This window comes from Trichechus manatus, unplaced genomic scaffold (genome assembly GCF_000243295.1).
Source record: "Trichechus manatus latirostris isolate Lorelei unplaced genomic scaffold, TriManLat1.0 scaffold00084, whole genome shotgun sequence".
Classification (NCBI taxonomy): Eukaryota; Metazoa; Chordata; class Mammalia; order Sirenia; family Trichechidae; genus Trichechus; species Trichechus manatus.
This window is the reverse complement of record NW_004444020.1, coordinates 254,160-278,928: the sequence shown is the minus strand read 5'-3', so window position 1 is coordinate 278,928 and position 24,769 is coordinate 254,160. Positions and strand designations below refer to the sequence as shown.

Sequence of the window (24,769 nt, the reverse complement as noted above, 5' to 3'; positions counted from 1 at the left end):
GGAAGGAAATAATAAAGATTAGAGATGAGATACATGAAACAGAGAACAGAAAAACAAAACAGAGTATCAACAACATAACCAAAAGTTGGTTCTTTGAAAAGATCAATAAAAATGACAAAACATTAGCTAGAATAACGAGAACAAAAGAGAGATGATGCAAGTAATTATAATCAGAAATGAAAGTGGGAATTACTACTGACCTTAAAGAAAATTTTTAAAAAAGGTTTATATGAACAATTGTGCACTAACAAATTTGATAACCTAGATGATACGGACAAATTCCTAGGAACACACAAATTACCTAAACTAACTCCAGAAGAAATATAAAATCTCTATAGACCTATAACAAGTAAAGAGATTGGATCAGTAATCAAAAACTTCCAAAAAGAAAAGTCCAGGACCAGATGGCTTCACTGGTGAATTCTACCAAATAGTTAGATGAATTCAGCCAGTCCTTCTCAAACTTTTCCAAAATACAGACTAGAAGGGAACACTTTGGCCTCATTCTATGAGGCCAGCATTTACCTGATACCAAAGCCAGATAAAGACATCACACACACACACACACACACACACACACACACACACACCCCACGCACATTACAAATATCCCTTATGAATATAGATGCAAAAAAATTTCAACAAAATACTAGCAAACCAAATACAACAGCATATACGTTGGGGTAGGACCTTAAGGTAAACGAAACAAGAAGGGAACAAAGACAGGTAAAAGAATACAACATTTCTTTCAAAGATATTTCCTCCTTTTTTTTGTGCCATGGACTGCATTTCTTTGATACAACAGCCATATGCTTGGCCAGATTAGCATTATGTTTGATTTATGCAGGGAGCTCCTAACACTGCATAAGTTATTAAGCCTTCAAAACACTGTCAACAGAAATCATGTCCCTTTTTCTAAGTGTGTATCTTAAGAAAAACTTTAAAGTTCACAATTAGAAAACACTCCTCTTATTCCACTCAAGCAGCTGGTCTTTGGTGCTGTAAAACAATATGAAACCTATGTAGTGGATTTATAGAGCCAGTAAAGAATAACACTCTCTTGTTGTATATCTGATTGTGTTAATCTCTTATGGTTTTCCTTTGAAAACAACAATTTGAGATCCCATTCATCATGTTCTCGGTGTAGAAAATTCTACACATCTTTGAAACAGCATTTTCACTGTGTTGACAAGCAAAGAAAAAAGAAAACCATGCTTTCCAGCCAGACAAATGGAAGAGTTAGACGAGAGAGAAGAGATGCCATTTAACTAATCCTGGCAATGCCAGGAGGTTGAATGATTTATGACTATGACCAAACAGCCAAAGCAAGATTAAAGGGGACGCACTTGTAGAACTGCACTATAAGGTAAATGGAATAACTTATTTGAGTAACAGCCACTTGGATATAACTTTGGATTCTAGACCAAGGAAAATACCAAGACCTTTGGATTTCAACCCATCTACATCTCAATATTATATATATACAGATGAGATCATTGCCCAGTGTATGTTTTCCTTGGCATTGACTAATTTTTTTCTAAATCCCGATTGGCAGTGGCAGCCAGCTATTAAGAATTCAGGGATGTGAACACAAAATAGTTGCTTTTTATTAATTTAGTTCTACCATGAAATTGAAAAAGAAGTTGCCATGCTTTTTGAAGGAGCATATTCATCAAAATGGGGAACTAATATCCTCATGAGGAGTAATTAATATGCTTTAAATCATTGTATCATGAGATAAAAGCTTATGCAAATGATTCTTAAATATTCTGATGATGAACATAGCCACTTAAGCATTGGCCTTTGCCCAGTTTAACTAATGGACACAGAATCATGGATTCCCTTTTTCCCCATGTCAGCAAGAGCACAAGTCCCTAACTGTGTCTCATTCACTCAGTTACTGATTAATTTATTATACAAATATTTGTTGTGGTCTACTATGTGCCAGGCACTGATATTCTGAGATTTGGGGAGACGGTGTAAACAAGATAAAGTCCTGGCCCTCATGGAGATTACAATCTAGAAAGGGAGACAGAAAAATAACTAAACAAATACATACATAATATGATAGCAGGTAAGCAAGGGTCTTGCTACTCAAAGCGTGGTCCAGGACCAGCAGCAGCAGCAGCATCACCTGGGAGGTCAGTGGAAATGCAGACTCTCAGACTCCACCCCAGATCTACTGAATCAGAATTTGTATTTTAACAAGTTTCCCAGGTGATTCTTATGCACTTTGAAGTTGGAGAAGTGTTGATGTCTGGCAGTCATTCCCAACATCACTGAGTGTACATTGGAATCACCTGGGGGAGCTTTTAAAATTTGCTATCCTGGCCCCACCTCTAGAGATTCTGATTTAAGTGGTCTGGGAGGGTCCCAGGTGGTGGAACGTTTTATGGTTTCCTCAGGACATTCTAATGTGCAGCCAGGGTTCAGGACCACTAAAGTAGACTATATCCTTGACACCAACAATATACACCATATGGGAAGCCCCTGACCGGTTGAGTGACATGGTCCGATTTACATACAGGAGGAATTCTTAGCCCATAGTAGCTGCTGATTAACCGAGGCAAAGAGGGTTAGAAACCACCCTCCCACCTCTGCAGGGGCAGACTATCCAATAGGCAAGGTAAGCTCAGTGCTTATCGTGCTTACCAGATCATCTGTAGTGAACAATTTCACATCAGAGATTCTGCTTCTAGGTATGGCTGGCATCTCTCTCTTTGCCAACCCCAAGGCACCCTCCTACAGAATCAAAGCCTCTTTTCAAGTTTATAATCCCTAACAGGGGCAGATGACCTAGTAAGCAAGGTAAGCAAGAGCTTACTTATGCTTACTTACTAATCCGTAGTGAACAATTTCACATCTTTGATGTGGGGAAACCCATGTGAGATTGTACACTACAGATTAGTAAGTAAGCATAAATAAGCCCTTGCTTACCTTGCTTACTGAGTCATTCGTCCCTTCACCTCTGAGTTGGCCAGATCAACAACCAGCTCTGCATGGTGGTGACCAGGATTTGATGTGGCTACTAAATCGAGCTCTGAAGTCAAACCTACCATCCCTTGCTGGTTCACAGGCAATAAATGATTCCATCTGAAGGAAAGAAACCACAAAGACATTCCTATTAAGACCAAGGTCAAACCTAGTTGCAGTCACTTTCTCTCTCATCACATACCTGGGGACCTTTACTCCCAAGACTTCCTTTATCTCCTTTCACACCAACATCTCCTCTTGGACCCTAAGTACATAGAATTAAAGCATTATTTTCTCCCTAAAAGAGGACAAACACTTAAATGATGACTTGGACATTAAACATGGAAATGCTAAGTCAGTGGCATGGGCAGAAATTGGAGAGAAAGCTCTCATCTGCTTTTTGTTCTGTCTTGGATCTGTTGAGCTCTCCCTCGTCTGTGCAGGGATACGCTGGCTTAATCTGAAATGTAGGTGGCTGGACATTTGCAGTTGAAGTGACTGGGGCCTAGAAGAAATACTGAACAGTTGAGTTTTCTAATACTGCTTTCTAATTATCCTATGCATCTTTAAACTACAAATCCATGTTTCTTACATTAAAAACAACAACAACAAAAATCCTTAATTACATAAATCTGAAATTGGAACACTGAAGTGGCTTTTCCATTCAATAACTGCACTTAAGATGTCATAAACAAGATACGGCCTATGGTAAGATGTAATTTGGATATTTCTACTTCTTGAATATTATGTTGCCCATTAACTCTGGCTTCCATATGTTATTCAAAGCAACCTCCATGTTGTGTTTGGTTTTCACATCTCCCTTTAAAATATGTCATTAAAAAGAGTAAGGCTCTATAAAATGAAAGCAGGGATGTTGTATATTACTTGTTCAGCATGAGAGAAAGCCACCCAAGCTATTGAGATGCTTCCCTACAACCCCAGCTCTGAAATCTTGGTAAATGTGGACAAAATTTCTCTTCTGATGTTACGGATATTTTGCCCAGCTTCAATACACCAAACTGCCAACATACTATAGTTACTTCTATTTTTTAAAACTATGTGGATTAAAACCTTGAAAAATACCAGAACCATTGATTGTCATGCATATGCCAAACAGCACAATTATTTCTCAAGTTTTCAAAACTAAAACTTTAGGGAGGAAAACAATGTTCTAACTTTATGTGGTCTGACCTTCTCTCATGTCAGCATTTTCTAGGACCTCCTTTTTCTTCTCACTTATTATTTTAGGCTACATTTTGCCCTCTCTGGCACTTGGTTCCTTTTCCTTCATGTGATCAAGGTAAAAAGCCAACTATGGCTTGTTCCTTACAAAGCAAAAAGTGCTTGAGGCATGTGGCATCTCCCTGGAGAAGTAAGCTAGAAAAAACAGGCTGAGTGCCATACTATAGATCACCCCACTGAAGACTCCAGCTGTATTTGGAATAATTCTTTCCTAGAGTAGAGCCATTTTTCTACATTACAGGCATCCACTATATAACACTGAACTCTTACTGTGCTAAATTGACCACAGTTCCCAGATTTGTGGTTCAACATTTTCTTTGGTTCAAGGTCTCTCTGGAATATCCTAGCCAGCCTGAACCTAATGTGCAGGGATAGTTGCCAGGGTGTTTATTCTTTAATCTTCTGAATGGTAATAAAGATAAAGAAGACCAAGTGCTATACAAGTCAAGATAGGGCTGCTTTCTTAACTTTATTACCATGAATTCTCCTTAAACATCTGTAATTCTGCAATGGGCTTTGAGGCTTACTATCAAGGTTTCAGGTTCTCCCCACTCCCAAGTAGGAAAACACAGACTTCTCTATGTTTTCATACCTTTATTGGGTCCTGATACTTACCTGAGGTCCTTTTAGTCCGGGTGAGCCTTCAAGTCCATCTGGGCCTGGGACTCCTCTTTCTCCCTGTGGTGAGAAAGAATCAATCTGTTAACATTTTTTTTTCCTGAGACTTTGTCTCCTTTATGTGCAAGATTATAAATATTTTTCCAATCACAATGATAATGCATGATTTTTTTTAAAAAAATTGAAAAATAAAGGAAAATACAAAGATAAAAATAAAAATATTCTATGGTCCAATCAAACAGAGCTAACCACAGTTAATATGTTGGTGAATTTCTTTTTAGTTAATGCACATACACACACACGTGCGCACACACATTTCCTTGTTATCTATATAAAATTTGTATTATATTGTATCTTTAATATTGGGTATTGGCCTTAAAAAAACTCACAGCTTACTTTACATTTTCTTCAAAAACTCCAGGCATTTTACATTATATTTCTATTCAAATAGGCTAAATATCTAGGGATTGAAAGTTGAGCATTTTATTCACATTGTCCTTGCACCCTGCCACAGATAAGAATTCCCAAAAGAGTAAGGAAGGATTAAGAAAGCTTAATTTGAGCAACTATTAGGATAGCCTAAGTTTATATCTCAGTTGTTACACAGTTGAATGTAATTAAGTGTTCCTCACTGATACTCTTTCCATATAAATCAAAAAGAGGAGATTCCTTAACATCTCTCTCCTATCTCATTTCATTTATTTCATGGCATCTCTCTGGGTTTGCTCTCCTTTTTGTTGCAGTCTAAGTGGGGCAGAAACTTTGTCTATGGATGGTACAATCTCTTGGTCTTTGTTTTTCTGAAAATGTCTATTTTACATTTGCTCATAGTTTAGCTAGGTATAAAATTCTAGGTTAACAATTATTTTTCCTCTGCACTGGGAAGATACTACTCTTGTTTTCTGGCATGTATTATTTCTGCTGCAATCTAATTTGTCATTCCTTTGCAGGTGAAACTATCTTTCCTCTCTGGTAGTGTTTAAGATCTTTTTCTTTAAAATTCTGGAGTTTTACCATGATGTGATTGAGAGTGGATTTATTATTTATCCTGAAGGCATTTTTAATCTGAGGATATGTTTACTTAATTTTGTAAAATTCTAAGTTACAACTGCTCTTTCATAAATGTTGCAGGTTAATGAAGCATGTATAACAAGGTTATAAATTATAAACCAGTGTGCAGTAAATGTATATGATATAGTTTTTGGTATAATTAACTTTTTGGAAAAAACATCCAGAATATCTAATTTATATTAGGGTTTTATTGTATTTTCTTAGTTTACATGGAATTTTATGCAAATGGTAAATAAGGCTTCAGAGTTGAACAAAAATCTAAAAGAGAGGTCACTCTTTGAGTTACTAGAGCTTACACTTGAAATTCAAATAAAGTTAAATTTAACAATAATTGGGCCAAGTACTGTCTCTGGTCATACATTTTGATGGTCTTTGGTGAAAGTGCCAAACTTTTCCAAGAATTTATTCCATAACAAATATCATCAAAAAGCAAAACAAATGTTAGGTTCGGAAAAGCCTTTACAGAGCTTTTACTCCAGTTCATTGATCAGACAATGTTATAAACTGAATTATATCCCCACCCCCAAATATGTGTTGTAAATCCTAACCTCTATGTCTGTGGTTATAATCCCACTTGGGAATCAGTTGTCTTTGTTATATTAAAGAGGCAGGATTAATGTAGGGTTTATCTTGAGTCAATCTCCTTTTTTTTTTTATTGTACTTCAGGTGAAGGCTTGACAGAACAAATAATTTCTCATGAAACAGTAGTACACATATTGTTTTATGACATTGGTTAACAACCCCACAACATGTCAACCCTCTAACTTCTCAACCTTTTGAGTCAATCTCTTTTGAGATATAAAAAGAGATTAAACAAACCATCAGAGAGAGAGATGGGGTAAGATAGATGCCAAGACACATGGAGATCTCCAAGGAACCAGGAAGCTGAAGCTGAAGAAACAAGGACTTTCCCCCAGAGCCGACACAGAGAGAAAGACTTCCCCTAGAGCCGGTGCTCTGAATTCAGACTTCTAGCCTCCTAAACTATGAGAAAATAGATTTCTGTTTGCTAAAGCCATCCACTTGCGGTATTTCTGTTATAGCAGCACTAGATAACTAAGACAGACAGTGAATACTTATCATTTAGAATTCAGAAAAAAATCATCGTACTTGTGGGCCTGTATGTCCCCTTCGGCCATGAGCTGCCTAAAATAGAAGAAAAAGGGGTAATATCAGTAACTCTGAAAAATAGCTTTTTAAAAATTTGATTTAAATTAGTAACAGACACCTTAAGGCACTGACATATAAAAAGTTCCCACATACTACTTAAAGCATTCAATTATTTTCTGCACCATGAAAGCAAAATGCTGCCAACTCTCACTTTCTATCCGAGGGCAATAGGTAATTGATATCATTGACAATTGAATTCTACAGATACTTATGAAAACAGATTGTGGCCAATAAGTTGTTCTCCACTAAACTTTTACTAGAGCTGTTGACAAGCTGTAAAATTGACTGACTTGAATTTTATTTCTTTTCATTTTCTCCAAGCACTACCAAGTAAGCCAGAAACCAGGAATGCAGTGGCCAAAGGGCAGGAAGCCAGAGGAAAAACTGAGAGAACTGACTCCGTGAACTTTATTATAAATTAAATATAGAACCTAAGACAGCCAGACTTTAGTTTTATCCAGAAAAAGTCAAATAATATATATCTTCTTTCAGCTTTTGGCATTTGGAAATGAAAAAACCATCCTAAGCATCTGAAAACTACTCAATTCAGCATATACACACACATACACATATATACATATTATAATTTATTTTATTTTTGTTGTTGAGAATATACACAGCAGAACATGCACCAATTCAACAATTTCTACAGGTACAATTCAGTGACACTGATTACATTCTTCGAGTTGTGCAACCATTCTCACCCTCCTTTCCAGAGTTGTTCCGCCCCATTAACATAAACTCACTGTCTCCCAAGTTTCCTATCTAATCTTTTGATTTGCCGTTGTCAATTTCATCCCATATAGATAGATCTTAAAAGAGCACAACGCTCAAGGTAGAAATTCTTTACTAGTTAAGCTAAACTACTGTTTGTTTTAAAGAAGACTTCAGAGGATATTTTTAATTTAAGGTTTAAAGATTATCTCAGGGCAATAGTTTCAGAGTCCATCCAGTCTCCGTGGCTCCAGAAAGTCTGGAGTCTATCAGAATTTGAAATTCTGTTCTGCATTTTCCCTCTTTTGATCAGGATTCTTCTACAGAAACTTTAATCATACTGTTCAGTAATGGTAGTTGGGCACCAACTTGTTCTTCTGGTCTCATGGCAAAAGAGGCAGTTGTTCATAGAGGCAGTTAGCCACATATTCCATATCCTCCTCCTATTCCTGACTTGCCTTCTTCCTCTGTTGCTCCAGGTGAATAGAGGCCAATTGTTGTACCTTGGATGGCCACTTGCAAGCTTTTAAAACCCCCAGGCATTACACAACAAACTAGGAGGTAGAACACAAGCACTAAACATGTTATTAGGCCGATTAAGTGGGATGTTCCATGAAACCATGACCCTAATCCTCCAAACCAAGGCAACAAATCACATGAGGTGTTTGGTTGTATATAAGCAGCCTCAGCAGCTACTTTTTTTGGGTTGTTGTTATAAATATATCTATCACATAACTTTTGCCAATTCAACTTTTTACAGTTGTACAACTCATTGACAGTAATTACATTAATCAGCTGCACAACCCTACCCTTAATCAGTGTGATTTTTCCATCAATGTAAACAGAAACTCAGTACTCTATAAGTAATAACCTCCCACCCCTTACGCTTCCCTTCCACCTCTTGTAAGCACTAATAAACTTTGGTCTCTACACATTTGCCTTTTCATGACTTTTTATATAAGTGAGGTCATACAATGTTTGTCCTTTTGTGATTGACTTCGTTCACTCAGCATAATGTCTTCCAGCTCCATCAACATTGCAGCATGTATCGAGACTTCATTTCTCCTACTCGCTGAGTAGTAGTCCATTGTATGTATGTACCAGATTTTGTTTACCCATTCTTCTATAGATGCGCATTTAGGTTGTTTCCATCTTTTGGCTATTGTGAATAGTGCTACAGTGAACACTGGTATATAACTATCTGTTTGAGTCTCTGCTTTCAAGTCTTTTGGATATATATCTAGGAGTGGAATTTTTATTTTTAGGAACCGCCACACTGTTTTCCACAATGGCTATATATTTTGCATTCCCACCAGCAATGGATAAGTGTTCCAGTTTCCCCACATCCTTGCCAACATTTATTATTGTCCTTTTTTTTTTATCTTAAAGTGAAATGGTACCTCATTGTGATTTTGATTTGCATCTCTCTGATGGCTGATGACATTGAGTATGTTTTCATGTGTTCGGTGGTCATTTGAATGTCCTGTTTGGTTAAATGTCTATTCAAGTTCTTTGCCCATTTTATGATTAGGTTATTTGTCTTTTGCTGTTAAGTCGTCGAAGTTTTATATATATTTTGGTTACGAGATTCTTATCAGATGTGGTTTCTGAAGATATTCTCCAAGTTGGTAGTTTGTCTTTCCACCTTTTTGGTAAAGTCTTTTGAAGAATGAAAGTTTTTAATTTTTATGAGGTCCCGTTTATTTGATCTTTTGCTGTTTGTGCTCTTGTTATTATATTAGATAATCCACTATTAAAAGTAAGGCCCGTTGCCCTTCTAAGAATTTTATGGCTTTAGTTTTAACATTTAGGCTTGTATTCCATTTTGAATTTGTTTTTGTGTGGGGTGTTAAATTGGAATCAACTCAATGGCAATGGGTTTGGTATGGGTTTTTGTTTAGTAATGTATCCAGATTCATTTTTCTGCATGTGGAGATCCAATTTTCCCACCACCACTTATTGAGAGACTCTTTTTTCCCCATTGAATGGACTTAGCACTTTTGTCAAAAATCAGTTGCCCCTACGTGTGTGGGTTGATTTCTGGACTTTCAATTCTATTTCATTGGTCTGTCTATTGTTATACCAGTACCAGGTTGTTTTGATTACTGTAGCTGTATAATATGTTTTAAAATCAAGAAATGTGAATCCTCCTACTTTGTCCTTCTCTTTCAGCATTGCTTTAGCTATTTGGGGCCTCTTGCCATTCCACATAAAGTTGAGGATTAATTTTTCCATTTCTGTAAAGAAGGCTGTTGGAATTTTGATGAGGATTGCATTGAATCTATAGATCGGTTTAGGTAGTATTAACATCTTAACAATATCAAATTTTCCAATCCATGAACATGGAACATCTTTCCATTTATTTAATTCTTCCTTAATCTCTTTTAACAGTGTATTATAATTTTCATTGTATAAGTCTTTCACATCCCTGGTTAGATCTATCCCTAGGTATCTTATTCTCTTAGATACTATTGAAATGAAATTGTCTGCTTAATTTCCCCTTCAGATTTCTCATTGCTGGTCAATTCAGTATATTAATAAAACATCCAATCAAAATAATGGTGTTACACAATCAAGTGGATTTTTCCAGCTACTCTCATTTGGTCTGACATGTAAGGTTAGGGTATATTTCAGATCAATATTTCGTATCTATGAGAATCAAGAAACAAAGACATTTTAATGTATAATTTAGGAACTCTCAGTAAGGTCATAGCAAGAGTGGCATCTAGGATTTGCAACAATTCAATAAACATCAGACAGCATTATCTTGATGGAAATTTGAGATGTTCAGGTAAAAATTCTATGAGAGACTAGTATTGCAGACTTTCAATTCTGGTATTCATATTTTAGTCAAAAGCCCTCTGTTATCTAGGAAACTGTGTATTTTTGAAGAGGGTTAGAGGTCTGTTTCTTCAAAACTCTGATGAGTTGGCTGTCTGTTGATGATATTCCATTTCTACCATTGTCTTCCTTGCTTCTTGCTTCTCATACTCAACTGTATTTTTAGTCATGTTTATGCTATTTTTTGTTGTTGCTTCTAATATGTCTTACATCTCTACTTTTTCTTTTCCATTGCTTTCCCAGTACTACCAGCTTGCTTTTCTCCACTTTCTATTGTCTTGTCAGTTTTTTGTATTCTTTTGTAGAGCAGTCATGTTGTCTTCATTTCTTTGAGACTTTATAGAACTAGTTGCCAGAATTCTTCTACTGTTTCCTTGAATAATTACCCTTCTAATGAGGATTTACCTACATTTTCCTGATAATTTTTTTCTCCTCTTCTCTTGCAGTTTCTATGCATATGTCCTAAGCTACCTCTTTCTGATAATTAACCATCTTTGAAGTGGGCTTTCTAATTAATTATATGAGCGGTGAGCTGGAATTGAGTCAGTAGCTTTGATATATATATGTTATCTCAAATATCTTCTCATCAAATTATTTCTTCTACATTAGGGCTATATCTCTCTTCAGCTTTTGGCATTTAAGAGATTCATGGAGCTCACACCAAGTCCCATAAGTAAGTTTCTCTGTGTTGTAAGTAAATTTCTCTGTTGTGGTGGTCACTGCTTCCTCTTCCCTCATTGTTGGCAGCCTCCATGGCCTAGGTTTCTAGTTGAAAATAATACAAACGGAATATTGTTCATCTTCACATTATTTATACCTTCCTCTGCTAAACTTGTGTTTCTATAGATATATTCCCTGCTCTTCTCACAATCTGGGGTAACCCTGGGTTTTACCCACCAGCTCTTTCAGGACTTTTGCAGTTACTTTTAGTGAAATCTGATTCCTGTTTGAGGTCTGAGGTAACATATGTCAGCTCTCCAAATCCTCTCTCATTAACGTTCAGACTTAAGAATAGTTGGTTGGTATTGTCATCATTTGTGGCTTGAGGTTGTGGCTATTCTTTCTCTATTTATAATTTCTTTTGTTGTTTCTGGTGAGTTTTACAAAAGGGGAATAATGTAAAAAATGCTCTTTGCCATCTTTTACTGAAAGTTCCAGTTTTATTTCTTAATGATACTTCTGAATCTATTACCCAAGGCAGGGGTCATATTTATCAGAAGTTGTGTAGTTTAAATAGTACATGGAGACACTGTATTAGCCTCTAGGGAGGCTATAGCCTCTATAAAACAAACAAGTAAACAAACGTACATCCTCACATGCAAGGCTTTCCTGAGTGATATTGCTTAGGTTGAAAATATTTTCCAGGGGTTGTAAGCTGGCTACACCCTTTTTGGAAGTAAAATGAATAGCAAATGCATTTCGTTATCCTTAGATGCATTAAAACATCATTAGTAAAGTGCTTTCCCAGAAATCAAATTATGCACATTTTAAATATATGTTCTCATTTCCTTTTTCTATGCCTTGAAAATAAGAGGGAGGTGTGTTCCAAAATACAAAAATATTCTCTTGGCGGGGCATAAATAGCTGGTTCTATGAACTTCTTCTGCTCAGAAAATACAGTGCATAATAAATGCAATATACCAAACTAGTTTTTTGTGCTCAGTTTTAAAACATTTATTTGGGGGTGGGGGGAGGTGGAAGAAGTTGGAGAAGCTTGGTTAACAAACTAAATAAAGAAGGAAAGAAAATATTGCAAAATGAGAAAAGACAGGTCTAATTTAGAGCCCAGTGCAAGCATTTAAGTATATTTCATTAATGTTGTCTTTCTTTCTTTTGTTAGTGGCTAAAGATTTTCCTCCATAAGCTCTGTGATTTTCCAAGTAGTCAAGCACAGGAATATTTTTTAAAGTACTCTTGCAAAAATAACAACAGAAAAAACAAACAAAAAATCCAAAAGTGTTCAATAAATAAGTAACCTAATCTCACTCTTCAATATGTCTACGCCAGGACCGAATTTTCTAAGTAGCATAACATTGGCAGAGGAATGAGTTTGGACTTAACATCACTGGCAACTTCAGTTAGCCTAGTGAGAAGGGCAGGCTCGGATCACTTTTCCCCTAGTTGGCTGCTGTTCTGTTCTCTTTGCCCAGTTCTCTCTCGATTGATAATTATTCCTGCAGCCAGCACCTTCTTCCCTCAACTTCATGGGCTTTTCCCCCAAGTCCTTTGCCAGCCTTGTTCCGAGAGCTCTCTCAAGTCAGTTTCTCCAAGGTAGGGAGTCCCAGTGGCACCATCCCACCCACTCCCCACAATCAACCATTTTCATCACAAAATAGGTTAGTGGAGCAGTGGGTTTCCTTGTCTAGAAGGGCTCTTACTGTCTTTCTTCTGGAGCCTGGTGTTCCAGGGGGGCCTGGCCAGCCTCTTCTACCCTGTGAAGGGAGCAAGAAGATGTGTGACAATAATTACACAGCATTAAACATTTCCTCTTTAATATTAGCTTGGAGTGTTCTACGGAGGATGGATAGGCATATGCCAAGGAGAGAATTGTTTTCCTTTGGGAACATGGCATTACTCCCAGTGGTCAAAAATCACATCTCTGGGTAATGAGGAACGGCAGGACAAAAATGCTAACAACATGGCTTCATCTTTTATAACCACTGTCTAACTTGTATTTAGGGTGCATGTCACAGAGTATTCAAATTGTTGTCCCCATTGTGTTGGCACATAGGCTATGTGTTCACTGAAGCATGGTACATGTCAAGGGCATGGCTACTACTGTTTTGAATTTCTGTCTTTGGATTTCTTGCTCCTTTGGGCTAACCTGTGTAGATTAACACCCTTGTGAATAAAATCTCTTAATACAAGCCTTCTCAAGGTACTAAAGGAGGACATAATTTATGACTCTGCTGTGAGACATATTTCTGATGTAATAACAATAGCAGGTAACATTTACTGCATGCTTATGATATGACAGAATGGGTCATTGAATCCACATCATAACCTTCAAAATAACTTACTCATCTCATTTTGCAGATGAGAAAACTGAGGTTTACAGAAAGTGGCTCAAGACTATACAGCTGGTAAGGGGTAGAGCAGGAGACAGGATGTAGGTCTATCCCCAAAGCAAAGTTCTTTTCACCATATCAGAGCTCTTCCCTCAGTGGAGTCATGAAGGAAACTTCCTAATCAAGATCCAGAGGCACACATTTTCCAGACAAATAACTATTTTTATAAATCCTGAAAAACAGGTTAGGATGAACAAATTGTGACTTGCAAGATTCATGAGATTAATTCTAAGAGACTTGCCTCTAGGGTGTGGGCCATACAGATCTACCAGATCTTGTCCTTACAATGTACTACCAATAATACAACGCCTTTATAGGGTATGTGTTTTCTGGATAGTGGGAAGGCCAAAACTCTGTGGCTAGTAGATTTCTATCAGATAGCTCTACATTTTAGTTAGAATTTAGATGTTTGCATTCATGAATGAAGACCTCAAGGGTATGGCTTGATGAAGCAACTCACCACAAATTTAGAGGAAAAAGAAGAGAATGTTTCTTGAATCCCAGAGTAGCAGACAAGTAGTTGTAAAAGATCTATTTGCTCCTAGAAATAGTTTTTATATATCAAGTATACCCATTATGATTCCAAATTCTTTATCATGCAATTCATAATCCATCACAAAGTACTTGAGCTTCATAGTTGTTCCATCATCATTTTACAAGTCAATACTCAAATGCCCACATAATTACTTGTCTTCCGCTTTCTCCTTTCAAGCCCTTGGGTCCTTGTATGCTATTGTCAAATCCAGGAGCTCCCTAAAAATAGACAATAAAGAGAAAAAATTAAGAGGTATTGAACATTTCTCCTTAAAAATGTAACATATAGAACACAGTTTACTACCCCAAAGGAAGCTGATGAGAAGTCCAAGCCATTTGAAAGCATAAAATAGGTTAAAATCACAAATGGCTTTCACGTGCTTTCTTTTCCTCCTGTGCTTTGCGTTATCGGGATGAGAATGGAGACTTAAGGTGAGTGTGTGAGGAGAAAGCAAGCACTCACTATAGAAGGCACAGTCAAGGGAAGCTATGGTGACATGACTTGTGTTTATGACAATTCTTATCCTAGGTCCAGAGGTGTCCTTTCTTGTGCCACCTCTTCTCTTAGCTTTCCCTCTTTTTCCTTGCGGCCTAGGCAAATTTGTAGTTGAGGGTTAATAGCTTTTACTCTCACCTACCCTTGGGAGAAAGAAAAAGTTTGTAATGGGTTTCTCCACAGTAACATAAGAACACTGAGTAATACCAAGGATATACCTGCCGCCCACTTTCTCCTTTTCCTGGACACCTGGCTGCCTTCTACTTCTGTCTACATACCCTTACTTTTCTGTCCCCCCATCCCCAAGAAATCCTGAAATCTTGATTTTTTTATCTGCCATTCATACAAATATTCCAGCAGGAACTCATTGAAAACAAGTACATATTGTGGGATATACTATCCTTAGCCAACCAAACTGAAGGCTTTCTAATGTGGGTAGTTAGGACCACAAACAGAGCCTTGTCACCATGATGCCAAGACAATCAATTGATCCACTCATTGCAGTCAATGTTCCAATAAATTGAGAAGGGCAACAATTACCCAGTCCTGCTGAGTACTACCTGCCTGACTGTTTGGCTGATAGCAGCCCAGACTACCTTTGTCAATCAATAAGCAATTCGTGATCACCAACAGGGACATAACATTGCTCCAGATACTCAGTGAGCTATTTAAACAAATACTTTCTGCACTTACAGAGCTTATAGGCTAATGGATGAAAAAATGGGCTTGGGTTTTACTTTATATAACTAATATTACTAAAACTTATGTGAAAATTTAATTATTTCTTTCCCTGATATACAAAAAGCCAAAGATTATTTTATACTCTTTCTTTCCCCTTAAGTTTAAATACTTGTCTGTTAAGTTCTTCAAGCAGGGCAGACCTAATTTACAAAATAAGAGAAATGTGTTTTGGTGAGAAAGGTGAGTCAGGAAAAGGAAGGTATTGTGAAGTCTAGAATTTTATTCCACTGGACATGTAAGACTCTTATTGTAGTTCAACTCTAAACTATTTGATCAAAGAGATGACATCAAAAAGAATCATACATCAGCACATTTTACAGAACAGAACAACCCAATTTGCATGTAAACAAGTTGTTTGGTCATTCTGAATATGAACTGGTCCTGTATTTCTCTTTCTATGGAACTGGACAAAAGAGCATCATCTAATACAAATTTATGATTACACATGGGTCTCTAATACTAAACTATTTTAGAATGGTGACCCTTACTAACCTCTATAAATCAAACAAATGATCGAGCTCAGTGAGATTTATTTATCTTCAGGTGAAAATGGGAGATTGCAAATACCTAAGCTAGCTTTCATGACATCAGAAATCCTTTCTGAATAAGCTTAGATTTTCAGGAATTTGTGCCATTTGCACATGTTCCTATGAATAAGCTGATCACGTGTGTGTTCCATGAATGTACGCCAGTTTATTTATTCCATCAATCTTACCCTCCCAGATTTCTCCTGAAATAGTAACCCACACAAGCACATGTAAAAAAGTACAGTTGTCCCAGATTTGAGATCTGTTTTCTCAAGTGGGTGAGAAGAATTATCTATAAGGGAAAATCACCTAAAGTGAGTTTTATGACAAACAGCCCTTTGCAGAGAGGCTCTAGTGGGTTGATTTTTCACCCACCTTGAGGTCATAGAACATTTCTTTTTAAATTAAAAAAAAAAACTTTTGACATTACTCAGGTTCTTTTGAATATCTTATATAATCACATATTCTATAGCAGACAAATCAAAGGGAATTCTGAGCAAAGCAAATGGCAATTGCATAGTAATACCCTAAAAGATGCAACCCCAAACAACACCCAAATGGTCACCATATACAGACGACTGAAATGCCTTGTATGTGAACTTTTATTTCTTAATTATCCTTATTTGTGGGAAAGGATAAATTAGGTAGTTTTGAAGTTACTTGAAAACTCTCAGTTCATTAGACTATTATCAGAAGATTTCACTTAGTAAACTATGTTGTCTTCAAGTGAAAATTCCTCTGCTTTTACATAAAGTTCTCTCTAATGCATACTTAACATATGCATTTGCCAATACATATTGCATTAAATTCTTTCTCTGATCAACACATTGTATACTGAAGGAGGAGTTATTAAAGGCTAAGGTCTGTGAGATTCCTGGTTGCTCCACATCCTCATCAGCACTTAGTATTGTAAGTTTTTAAAGTTTTAGCCATTCTGATGAGTGTGTAGTACACTGCTCTCATACACTGTTGGTGGGAATATAAATTAATACAAATTTTTTGGAAGGCTGTTTGGTTGTAAATACTTAAGCTGAATATAAGAATAAACATCATGATCCAGAAATTCTACTCCTAAGTATATACCTACTAGAAATACGTACATATGTGTACCAGGTACAAGAATGTCCATAGCGTACTATTCATAATAGCAAAAACTGAGAACAACCCAAATATCTATCAAGACTATAATTGGTAAATAAACAGTGGTACATTCACACAATGGACTACTCTACAGCAATGAGATAGAATGAATTATTGTTATGAATGAATTTCACAGGCATAAAGTGGAGCAAAAGGAGTCAGAAACAGAAGAGTCGTGTTACAAGATTCCATTTACATAAAGGTCAACAACAGATAAAACTAATTTGTGGTGTTAGGATAACAATTATCTTGGGGTGGGGAGGTAGTGCCTGGAGAGGCACAGGGGCTTCTGGGATGCTGGTAATGTTCTATTTCTCGACCTGAATGATGGCTATACAGGTGTATTCACATCCATCAAGCTATCCATTTGACATTTGTGCACTTTTCTGCTGTATGTTACAGTTCAATAAAAGTTTAAAAACAAACCTAAGTGTATGGTGACTGTAATTAATGCTGCTGAACTGTACACTTAAAAATGGTTCAGACCGCAGACTTTTTGTTTTATATATTTCACCAAAATAAAATTAATACTAAAATAAAAACAACAACAAACAAGTGCTAATTCATTTAAGTTTTGGAGGCTTATTTAAGGGTAGGCATGGTGATGAAAGTCCGATAGTACTGATGTTCCACCAGACTTGGCACACTCCCAATGTTGGTGTGTGATATACCTGCTCAACTGGGAGAGCAGGTGCCTCTGTGTCAAAAGTTTTGCCTAACATAATCCTAGTTAGCTTGGATTCAGGGAAATGAGGCTAATATTCTCAATGGAGAAAGACTCTTGGAGAATAGAAAAAAAAAAAAGTAGTGACTTTTGTTTCTTCCATTCATTCCATATTTTGAGGTACTCAGAAGGAAGACAATGGAGTGGACTGGAATTCCTTCAAAGCTCTGAGGCCCAAGGACAATTCTGACAGGTATTCTTGAAAAATACGTGTGCAAATGATGTGCAAGGGCTTCTCCTTCTCCATACTCCTCTGGTACATGAAGAAGGTCTAGTGCTAGCTGCTTGCTTTTAAAATTCTACAACAGTGGTGCCTGTGAGGATTTAGATTTGGAAACCCTGGTGGCGTAGTGGTTCAGAGCTACGGCTGCTAACCAAAAGGTCGACAGTCGGAATCCACCAGGCACCCTTTGGAAACCCTCTGGGGCAGTTCTACTCTCTCCAGTAGGATCGCTGTGAGTTGGAATTGACTCGATGGCAACGGGTTTGGGTTTTTTTATTTTATTTTATTGTAATACCTTTAAATGGGGATGTCTTTCTGGGTGGCACAAGTGGTTCGTGACGGGCTGCTAACAGAAAGGTTGGAGGTTCAAACCCACCCAGCAGCTGCACAAAAGTCTGGTGATCTGCCTCCCTTAAGATTACAGCCAAGAAAAGTCTATGGAACAGTTCTATTCTGTAACACGGGGTCGTCATGAGTTGGAACTGACTCAACGGCAACGGGTTTGTTATTGTTGTCCTCTCCCTATCAGAAGTGCTGATGGGAACCAAGCCCAGACTAATTTACAGGCCACGCAGCCCAAGTACTTACAGGATCTCCTCGCAGGCCCTTTGCTCCGTGGTCACCAGAAACCCCTCTCTTCCCTGGGCTGCCCTAAAGTTAATACAAATGAGAATGAGAACAGGTCAAGGATTTTTACTAAAATTAATACAAACAAACAAAGAGCGTAAAATCTTTTTCCTGCTTTGAAGAATTAAACATTTTTCCTACTGAGATTAATTATTCTTAAACTGGAAAGAAGAACAACCAAAATTAGTTTTAGGTATTATATGAATAATTTAAGAGTGACCTCAATTATTTGCCCCAGTGGTAAAATCTGTGGTGTAGACACATCTGTTATCTTGTTTAATTCTTACAACTGCTTTATGAATCACATATGGCTGATTCTCTTTCTTTTAATGAGGCAGCTGCAATTCAGAAAGATTAGCCGATTTGCCCAAGGTGGTTGTGTCAACCGGAAAGTGGGCTTTTGATTCACTTGTTCACACACTAAAAATCAATAAATTTGATGATGGAAGTATGGCTACAGCTGCCATTTGTTCTAGATGAATGAGTGGTGTGCACCCGTCAATGTGCCACCCTGTACCTCAGACCCTTGTCTATACCTCTAACTGCCGCCCTTTGTGCAGTAGCTGCTTTTCATTAATGTCTGCAGTTCTTCACTTTTTAGTGTCTTCCCACTGTGGCAAGGAGTCCTGGGGTGGCACAAACAGTAAAGTGCTTGACTACTAACCTAAAGGTTGGCGGTTTGAACCCATCCAGAGGTCCTTGGAAGACAGGCCTGGCAATCTGCCTCCGAAAGGTCACAGACTTGAAAATTCTTTGGAGGACAGTTCTACTCTGCACACTGGGGTCACCATGAATTGGAACAGCTTTGATGGCAACTAACAACACCACCAACCGCTGTGTCTGGGCAAAATTCTCCACCCCTGAGTTTGGCCTTGTGACTTGATTTAGCCAAAGAGAGAGACAAAAGTGAAAGTGTAAGATTTCCAAGTGTAGGCTTCAAGAGGTCATCTAGTGTTTCTTCTTATTCTGCTGTGTTTCTGCCATATCCATGGAAAGGACATGGCCAACATGGCCAGACTAGTTCTCTGGGACCAGGAGGAAGATAAGAGACATGCGGAACAAAGTCCTCAGTCAATGAACAGACATACGAGTCAAAGTCAGCCTAGATTAGCTGAACCCTTCAGACACCTAAGAACTACATATTTACTTCTGTATGCAACTGAGGCTTTGTGGTTGCTTGTTACAAGCAATCTGGGGCAACAGCTACTCATACACCGAGGATAGCTATTCTAGTCCATTAATCACACCTTTATTTCCCAGTGTTGTCCCTTTTTTCAATCCCTACCTGAGATCCTTCATCACCCTTTTCTCCTTTTTGTCCAGGAAGACCACTGTCACCCTAAAAAAGAAAAAGAGAAAAAACTCAAATTTCCATTTCTGTAATGGGAAATCACTCAGAAGTTTCCTGTGGTACAAGGAGAAGGCTTTACCTCTTCTCCATTTATTCCATCAATTCCACTTTCCCCAGCTTCTCCCTGAAAAGACAGATGAGATCAGAATAGTGCACATCCCATCTATGTGAAAAGAAGTCAGACACCAAACAAAAACAGCCTAGTTTATGTTCTACATACAATCTCATTGTTAGGCTGGCCCTGGGTAATATCAAAGATTACTCAGTAATAGAAACTGTCAACAAATATGATACATCACCTGCAATCAAACACAGGAATAAAGAAAATGAAATGGCTGGCAATAAAAAAAATGAAGGTCAAAAAACATGATGTTTACAACAGAAACTTCAGGTGTACCACCTACTGGCCAATAATCTGAAAAAATAAAAATATTCTAGATGACAGACGGGCAGATAAATGAACGTGTCTGGTAGCATACCTCCTGTCCAGTGAATCCCCTGACTCCCTGAAAATAGAAAGGACAACAGTGGTTAGTGTAGGAAAATGAAATTAATGTTGAGAAGACTTCACAATGTTTTACGCGACTCTTACCTTAGGACCTTTGGCACCATAGCACCCTGTATCACCTTGCTCTCCCACTGGTCCCAGGGCTCCTCTTTCTCCCTAAGAAAAAGCACACATCTAGATAAGCTTTTCTTATTGTAGTCTTGGAAACTTGAAAAATTATTTGTTGGGAAAAAATGTGTGACTGTTCATTGTTTACAATCCATAATTCATGCTCATAAAAACCAAGAATGGAAGAAAATCAGAACTACTCTAATGACAACACTTTGTTTTTGACTCCACCTCACATCGCCTTGAGTGAGGTACTATCTAAATATGACACGGATACAAATAACTGGCAACTAAACTCTATTCTCAAGATTTGAGGAGGTATTCCAGGAATAGATATTGAAGAATTGAGGAGACATCAGAGAAGGATGATCCAGATGTGATCTAGACAAGAGGCATGACTTCTAGATCAAAATTCATCTTTCTCAAATCAAATACTCCTCCTGCGGTTCTTGTATCGCTGAGCCCCACCACAATCTGTGTAGTCTTGTTAGCTGAAACAAGGACATCATCCTCAGCTTTTCTCTTCCCAAGTGGTCAGAAAGTTAGGTCCATTCAACCTCCTTAACATATCTATTCATGCTGTCCCAAGCCAAGATTAGGAGACTTCTTTGTCTCGCATCTGGCCTACAGTGAGACTTCTACATGCTACCCATGCCTTATCAGTATCCAAAATGTTGCCTGAGCAAGCTTTCTAAACCACACCCCCATCATCACCCCTATGCTTAACACTATTTAGTGACTGCCAATCAGCTAGAAGACACAATACAAATTCTTCTGCAGCATACTCGAGACTCTTAAAACTCTGGGTCCTGTCCACCATGTAACCTCCCTGTGCTGTGCTCTGTATCCCAGCCATGTGGACCCACATGCATTCTGAAATCCAGGGCTTCAAACCAGTTTGAACCAGTTCAGTCATGGCTGATGAAGCAAAACCAGAAGAGACCCAGATGTTTAAAATTTGAGTGATCTGGAGCAATAACCAGAATAGGAAAAATTACAGTGGAAACCCTGGAATGGGAGACTCGGAAGAGGCATAGTGAGCCCTTTCAGGAGCTTGATGTGTGAAACTGGATGATTGGCAGTATGGTCAGCTGCAGTCCTTGAGCGGGGCACCGCTGTTTCCAACTCTGCTCAAAATCCCACAGGCAAGAGATTTGGTTGCTATGCAATGCATATGCCTCCCTTGTTTTCTAAGAGGGAGATTAAGTTTCCAGCAGGGCTTCCAGCTGTAATTTTTCCCGTTCTGGTTCACACGAATTTTGAAAATTCTGGTCTGCTCCAGTTTCGCTTCCTTGGCCATGACTGAACAAGGAAGAACCGGTTTGAAGCCCTGCAGAAAACACACCATTATCTGACTCAATTACATGCCCTTGAACACACTGTTCCTTCTGTAGTAGAATGTTCTTCCCCACATACTTTGCTTGGAGAGATTCTTATTCTTTGTTCAGGCATCTGCCCAAGCATTACCCCTTTCCTGCAGCCTTTCTCTCTTATGTTCTGACTCTCACCCAAGGCTGTTACATGAGGCCGTTAGGTCTTATTCTGCCACTTTCCCTTGCACCTCTTTGTACCTTTATCATAGCCCTCTGTATAACAACTGTAACCACTGTTTTCACATTTGCCTTTTTGCTAGTCTGGAAGTTACCTGAGATAGGAACAGTATTTTTTCTTTTTTTTTACTTTTCTTATTTCTAGGGCCTACCATTGTGCCTGGTAAGATACTTGATATAGAGGTTTTTAATGAATAAATGAACTGACTAATGCTTTAATGAGTTAGGTCTTTGATAAATACTGTACCAAATGGTAAGACGTTTAATGTATAATTGTTAAATGGAAGAATGGGTGGATGGATGGATGTATGGATGGATGGATGGATGGACAGATGGAGAGATGAATGCAAGAAACAGTAAGGTCCTTTATCAATGTGAGGAGTGGGTTTACCTGTGTAAAATGGGCCAGAAATGGGGAGATGGCTGTGGTTTGACTCTCCTGATGAAGGGGATAATTTTTGCGTTGAGTTCATTGTGCAATGTTGGTGAATGGTCAAAGAGGTTAATAAACCACTAATAACTACCGGAAGCAAAACATGGCTGGGCTCAGGAAAAAGCAGAGATTTTGCACATAAATCCTTAGACTCTGGCCTTTATTGTTTTTCTTTGAATTGATGCAAGTGATACCATATTGTAAATGTGTTTCTAGGAGTAGATGGATCTGAAAAAAAAATTGACTTACAATAATACCCTCTTCTCCTAGGTAGCCTTCACTGCCTTTAAGGCCTAGAAGTCCCTGGAAATAAGAAAAGGGGGAAAACATTAGTATTCCCTTGACCCCAAACAAAGGTAATCAAGCAACATTCTTCAACTTTACAGGTTTATCTCATGTGGAGTAATAAGAGTTTGAAAAACTTCTCTCCCACTTTCAAATCAAGGTTGCATTTATGCATATATAAAGAAATGGGCTACTGAGACAAGTATCCAGATAACTCAAGATATCGTGTGTGGGTGCACGCGCGCGGGCGTGTGTGAATCATGATATTGTCTACGACTCTCTCAGGGGTTAATCACAGGGATGGAGTTTCTTTTCAAACACATGTTCAAACGAACACAGCTATATTTGCCTCTGACAGGTTAAAATTATTGTCTTTAATTTAAAAAATCTTTTTTAGGATTTATGCTACACATGGAATAAGACCACACGTTTTCCTCCCATTCTTTCTGAGCCTTGTTTTTTTTTTTTTTTTTTTTTTTAAATCTAACACCCTCTGTACATGAAATTGAAGCATTCAGGAAATAATTAGCACAAAAACTTTCTCCAGAGACACAGCTATAGTGATTTGGAGGTTATACTGGCATCTATAAATTATTCCAAAAACTAAACATACATGTAAACAAACAGTATTGAAATCATTATTTTAAACACATCCATTGTATGTTTATACATATTTCAACATTTCCTAAAGACCAAAATCATGTTTTTACATAAGGGTACACAAATTTTTTGGGGGGGGGGTTAGGGAATATATGAATCAATCCTGGTTACTGTTTTTTATGATCGGCCTGATTTTGTTTGTAAACTGTGACAATATTTTTGCCTGGTAAAGCTGAATAAAATATCTGAGTATCTTTTGCTCTGATAGAGTGAGCTTCTCTAGCTTATTTTCACCAGAATAGGCAGAATATTCTCTACTTGATTTTGTAAATATATAGCTGTGATTACATAGCTGTATATTTCAAAATGGCAATTAAAATGAGTTGTTGATATTGAGGAGGCTTTCATTATTCAACATGAGGGAGCACAGTTGATTTTTCTGCATCATTGTCATCACTTCCAGAACACTGGATAATCAAGGATCCTGGCAGGTGCTTCTCCTGAGAAGTCCATAAAAACTTTTGAAAAAGATTCTTATTCAGAATGTCAAGGAAAATTAAGAGCTCAGCTGCTAATGTAAAGGTCAGCAGTTCAAATCCATCACCCGCTCCTTGGAAACCCTATGGGGCAGTTCTACTCTGTCCTGTAGAGTCACTATGAGTCAGAATTGACTCGATGGCAACAGGCTTTTTTTTTTTTTTTCTAAAAATCTGATTTTATATATGAAAAGAGGAGTGAAAAAAACATTTACCTCAGAAGCTCTACTTTGAGGTTAAAATCACCCCTTAATCTACCTAATCCCATTTCCAAAGGACACACTACATTCAAATAAAGTGAACCAGGAATCTGAACTAAATTACCTTTTTCCCCGGTGGTCCAGGAACTCCTATTGTGCCATCTCCCCCACTGCACTTGCAGAACAAACAGCAGCACGTTCTTTCAGCAACATTGACCTTGAGTTGAGGGAGGATGCAGAATACATCACATTTGCTGTCACTGATTCCCAAATCATGCACACAACTCAACATGTGATGGAGACTTCTACTGGAGTTTCAGAGACCTGTTCACCATGAAAGCGACCACGCTTTTGAGTGGGAGAGAATGCGTGAGACATTCTTTTGCTTCCATCTTTCCTCCTGTGATCTGCATTCTACACCCTTTGAGGAATTCTGAATTGACAAAAGATGTTTTTGGGTTCCCCAGATGGTATCAGTTTAGCCCAAC

General features: G+C 37.8%; 1 protein-coding gene across 1 annotated transcript in view; it reads right to left on the bottom strand.

The window, feature by feature from the left end:
* COL6A6 (collagen type VI alpha 6 chain) overlaps window positions 1–24,769 on the bottom strand; it is a 125,039-nt gene that overhangs the window by 67,575 nt on the left and 32,695 nt on the right. The window contains exons 11-22 of the mRNA XM_012556973.2: window positions 24,406–24,498; window positions 22,910–22,963; window positions 20,654–20,725; window positions 20,541–20,567; window positions 20,141–20,185; window positions 19,996–20,049; window positions 18,672–18,734; window positions 14,386–14,451; window positions 13,009–13,062; window positions 7,016–7,051; window positions 4,831–4,893; window positions 3,176–3,238 (exon numbers count right to left, since the gene is read on the bottom strand). Coding sequence (XP_012412427.1) covers window positions 3,176–3,238; window positions 4,831–4,893; window positions 7,016–7,051; window positions 13,009–13,062; window positions 14,386–14,451; window positions 18,672–18,734; window positions 19,996–20,049; window positions 20,141–20,185; window positions 20,541–20,567; window positions 20,654–20,725; window positions 22,910–22,963; window positions 24,406–24,498 — 690 coding nt within the window. The remainder of the gene's footprint in view (window positions 1–3,175; window positions 3,239–4,830; window positions 4,894–7,015; window positions 7,052–13,008; window positions 13,063–14,385; window positions 14,452–18,671; window positions 18,735–19,995; window positions 20,050–20,140; window positions 20,186–20,540; window positions 20,568–20,653; window positions 20,726–22,909; window positions 22,964–24,405; window positions 24,499–24,769) is intronic.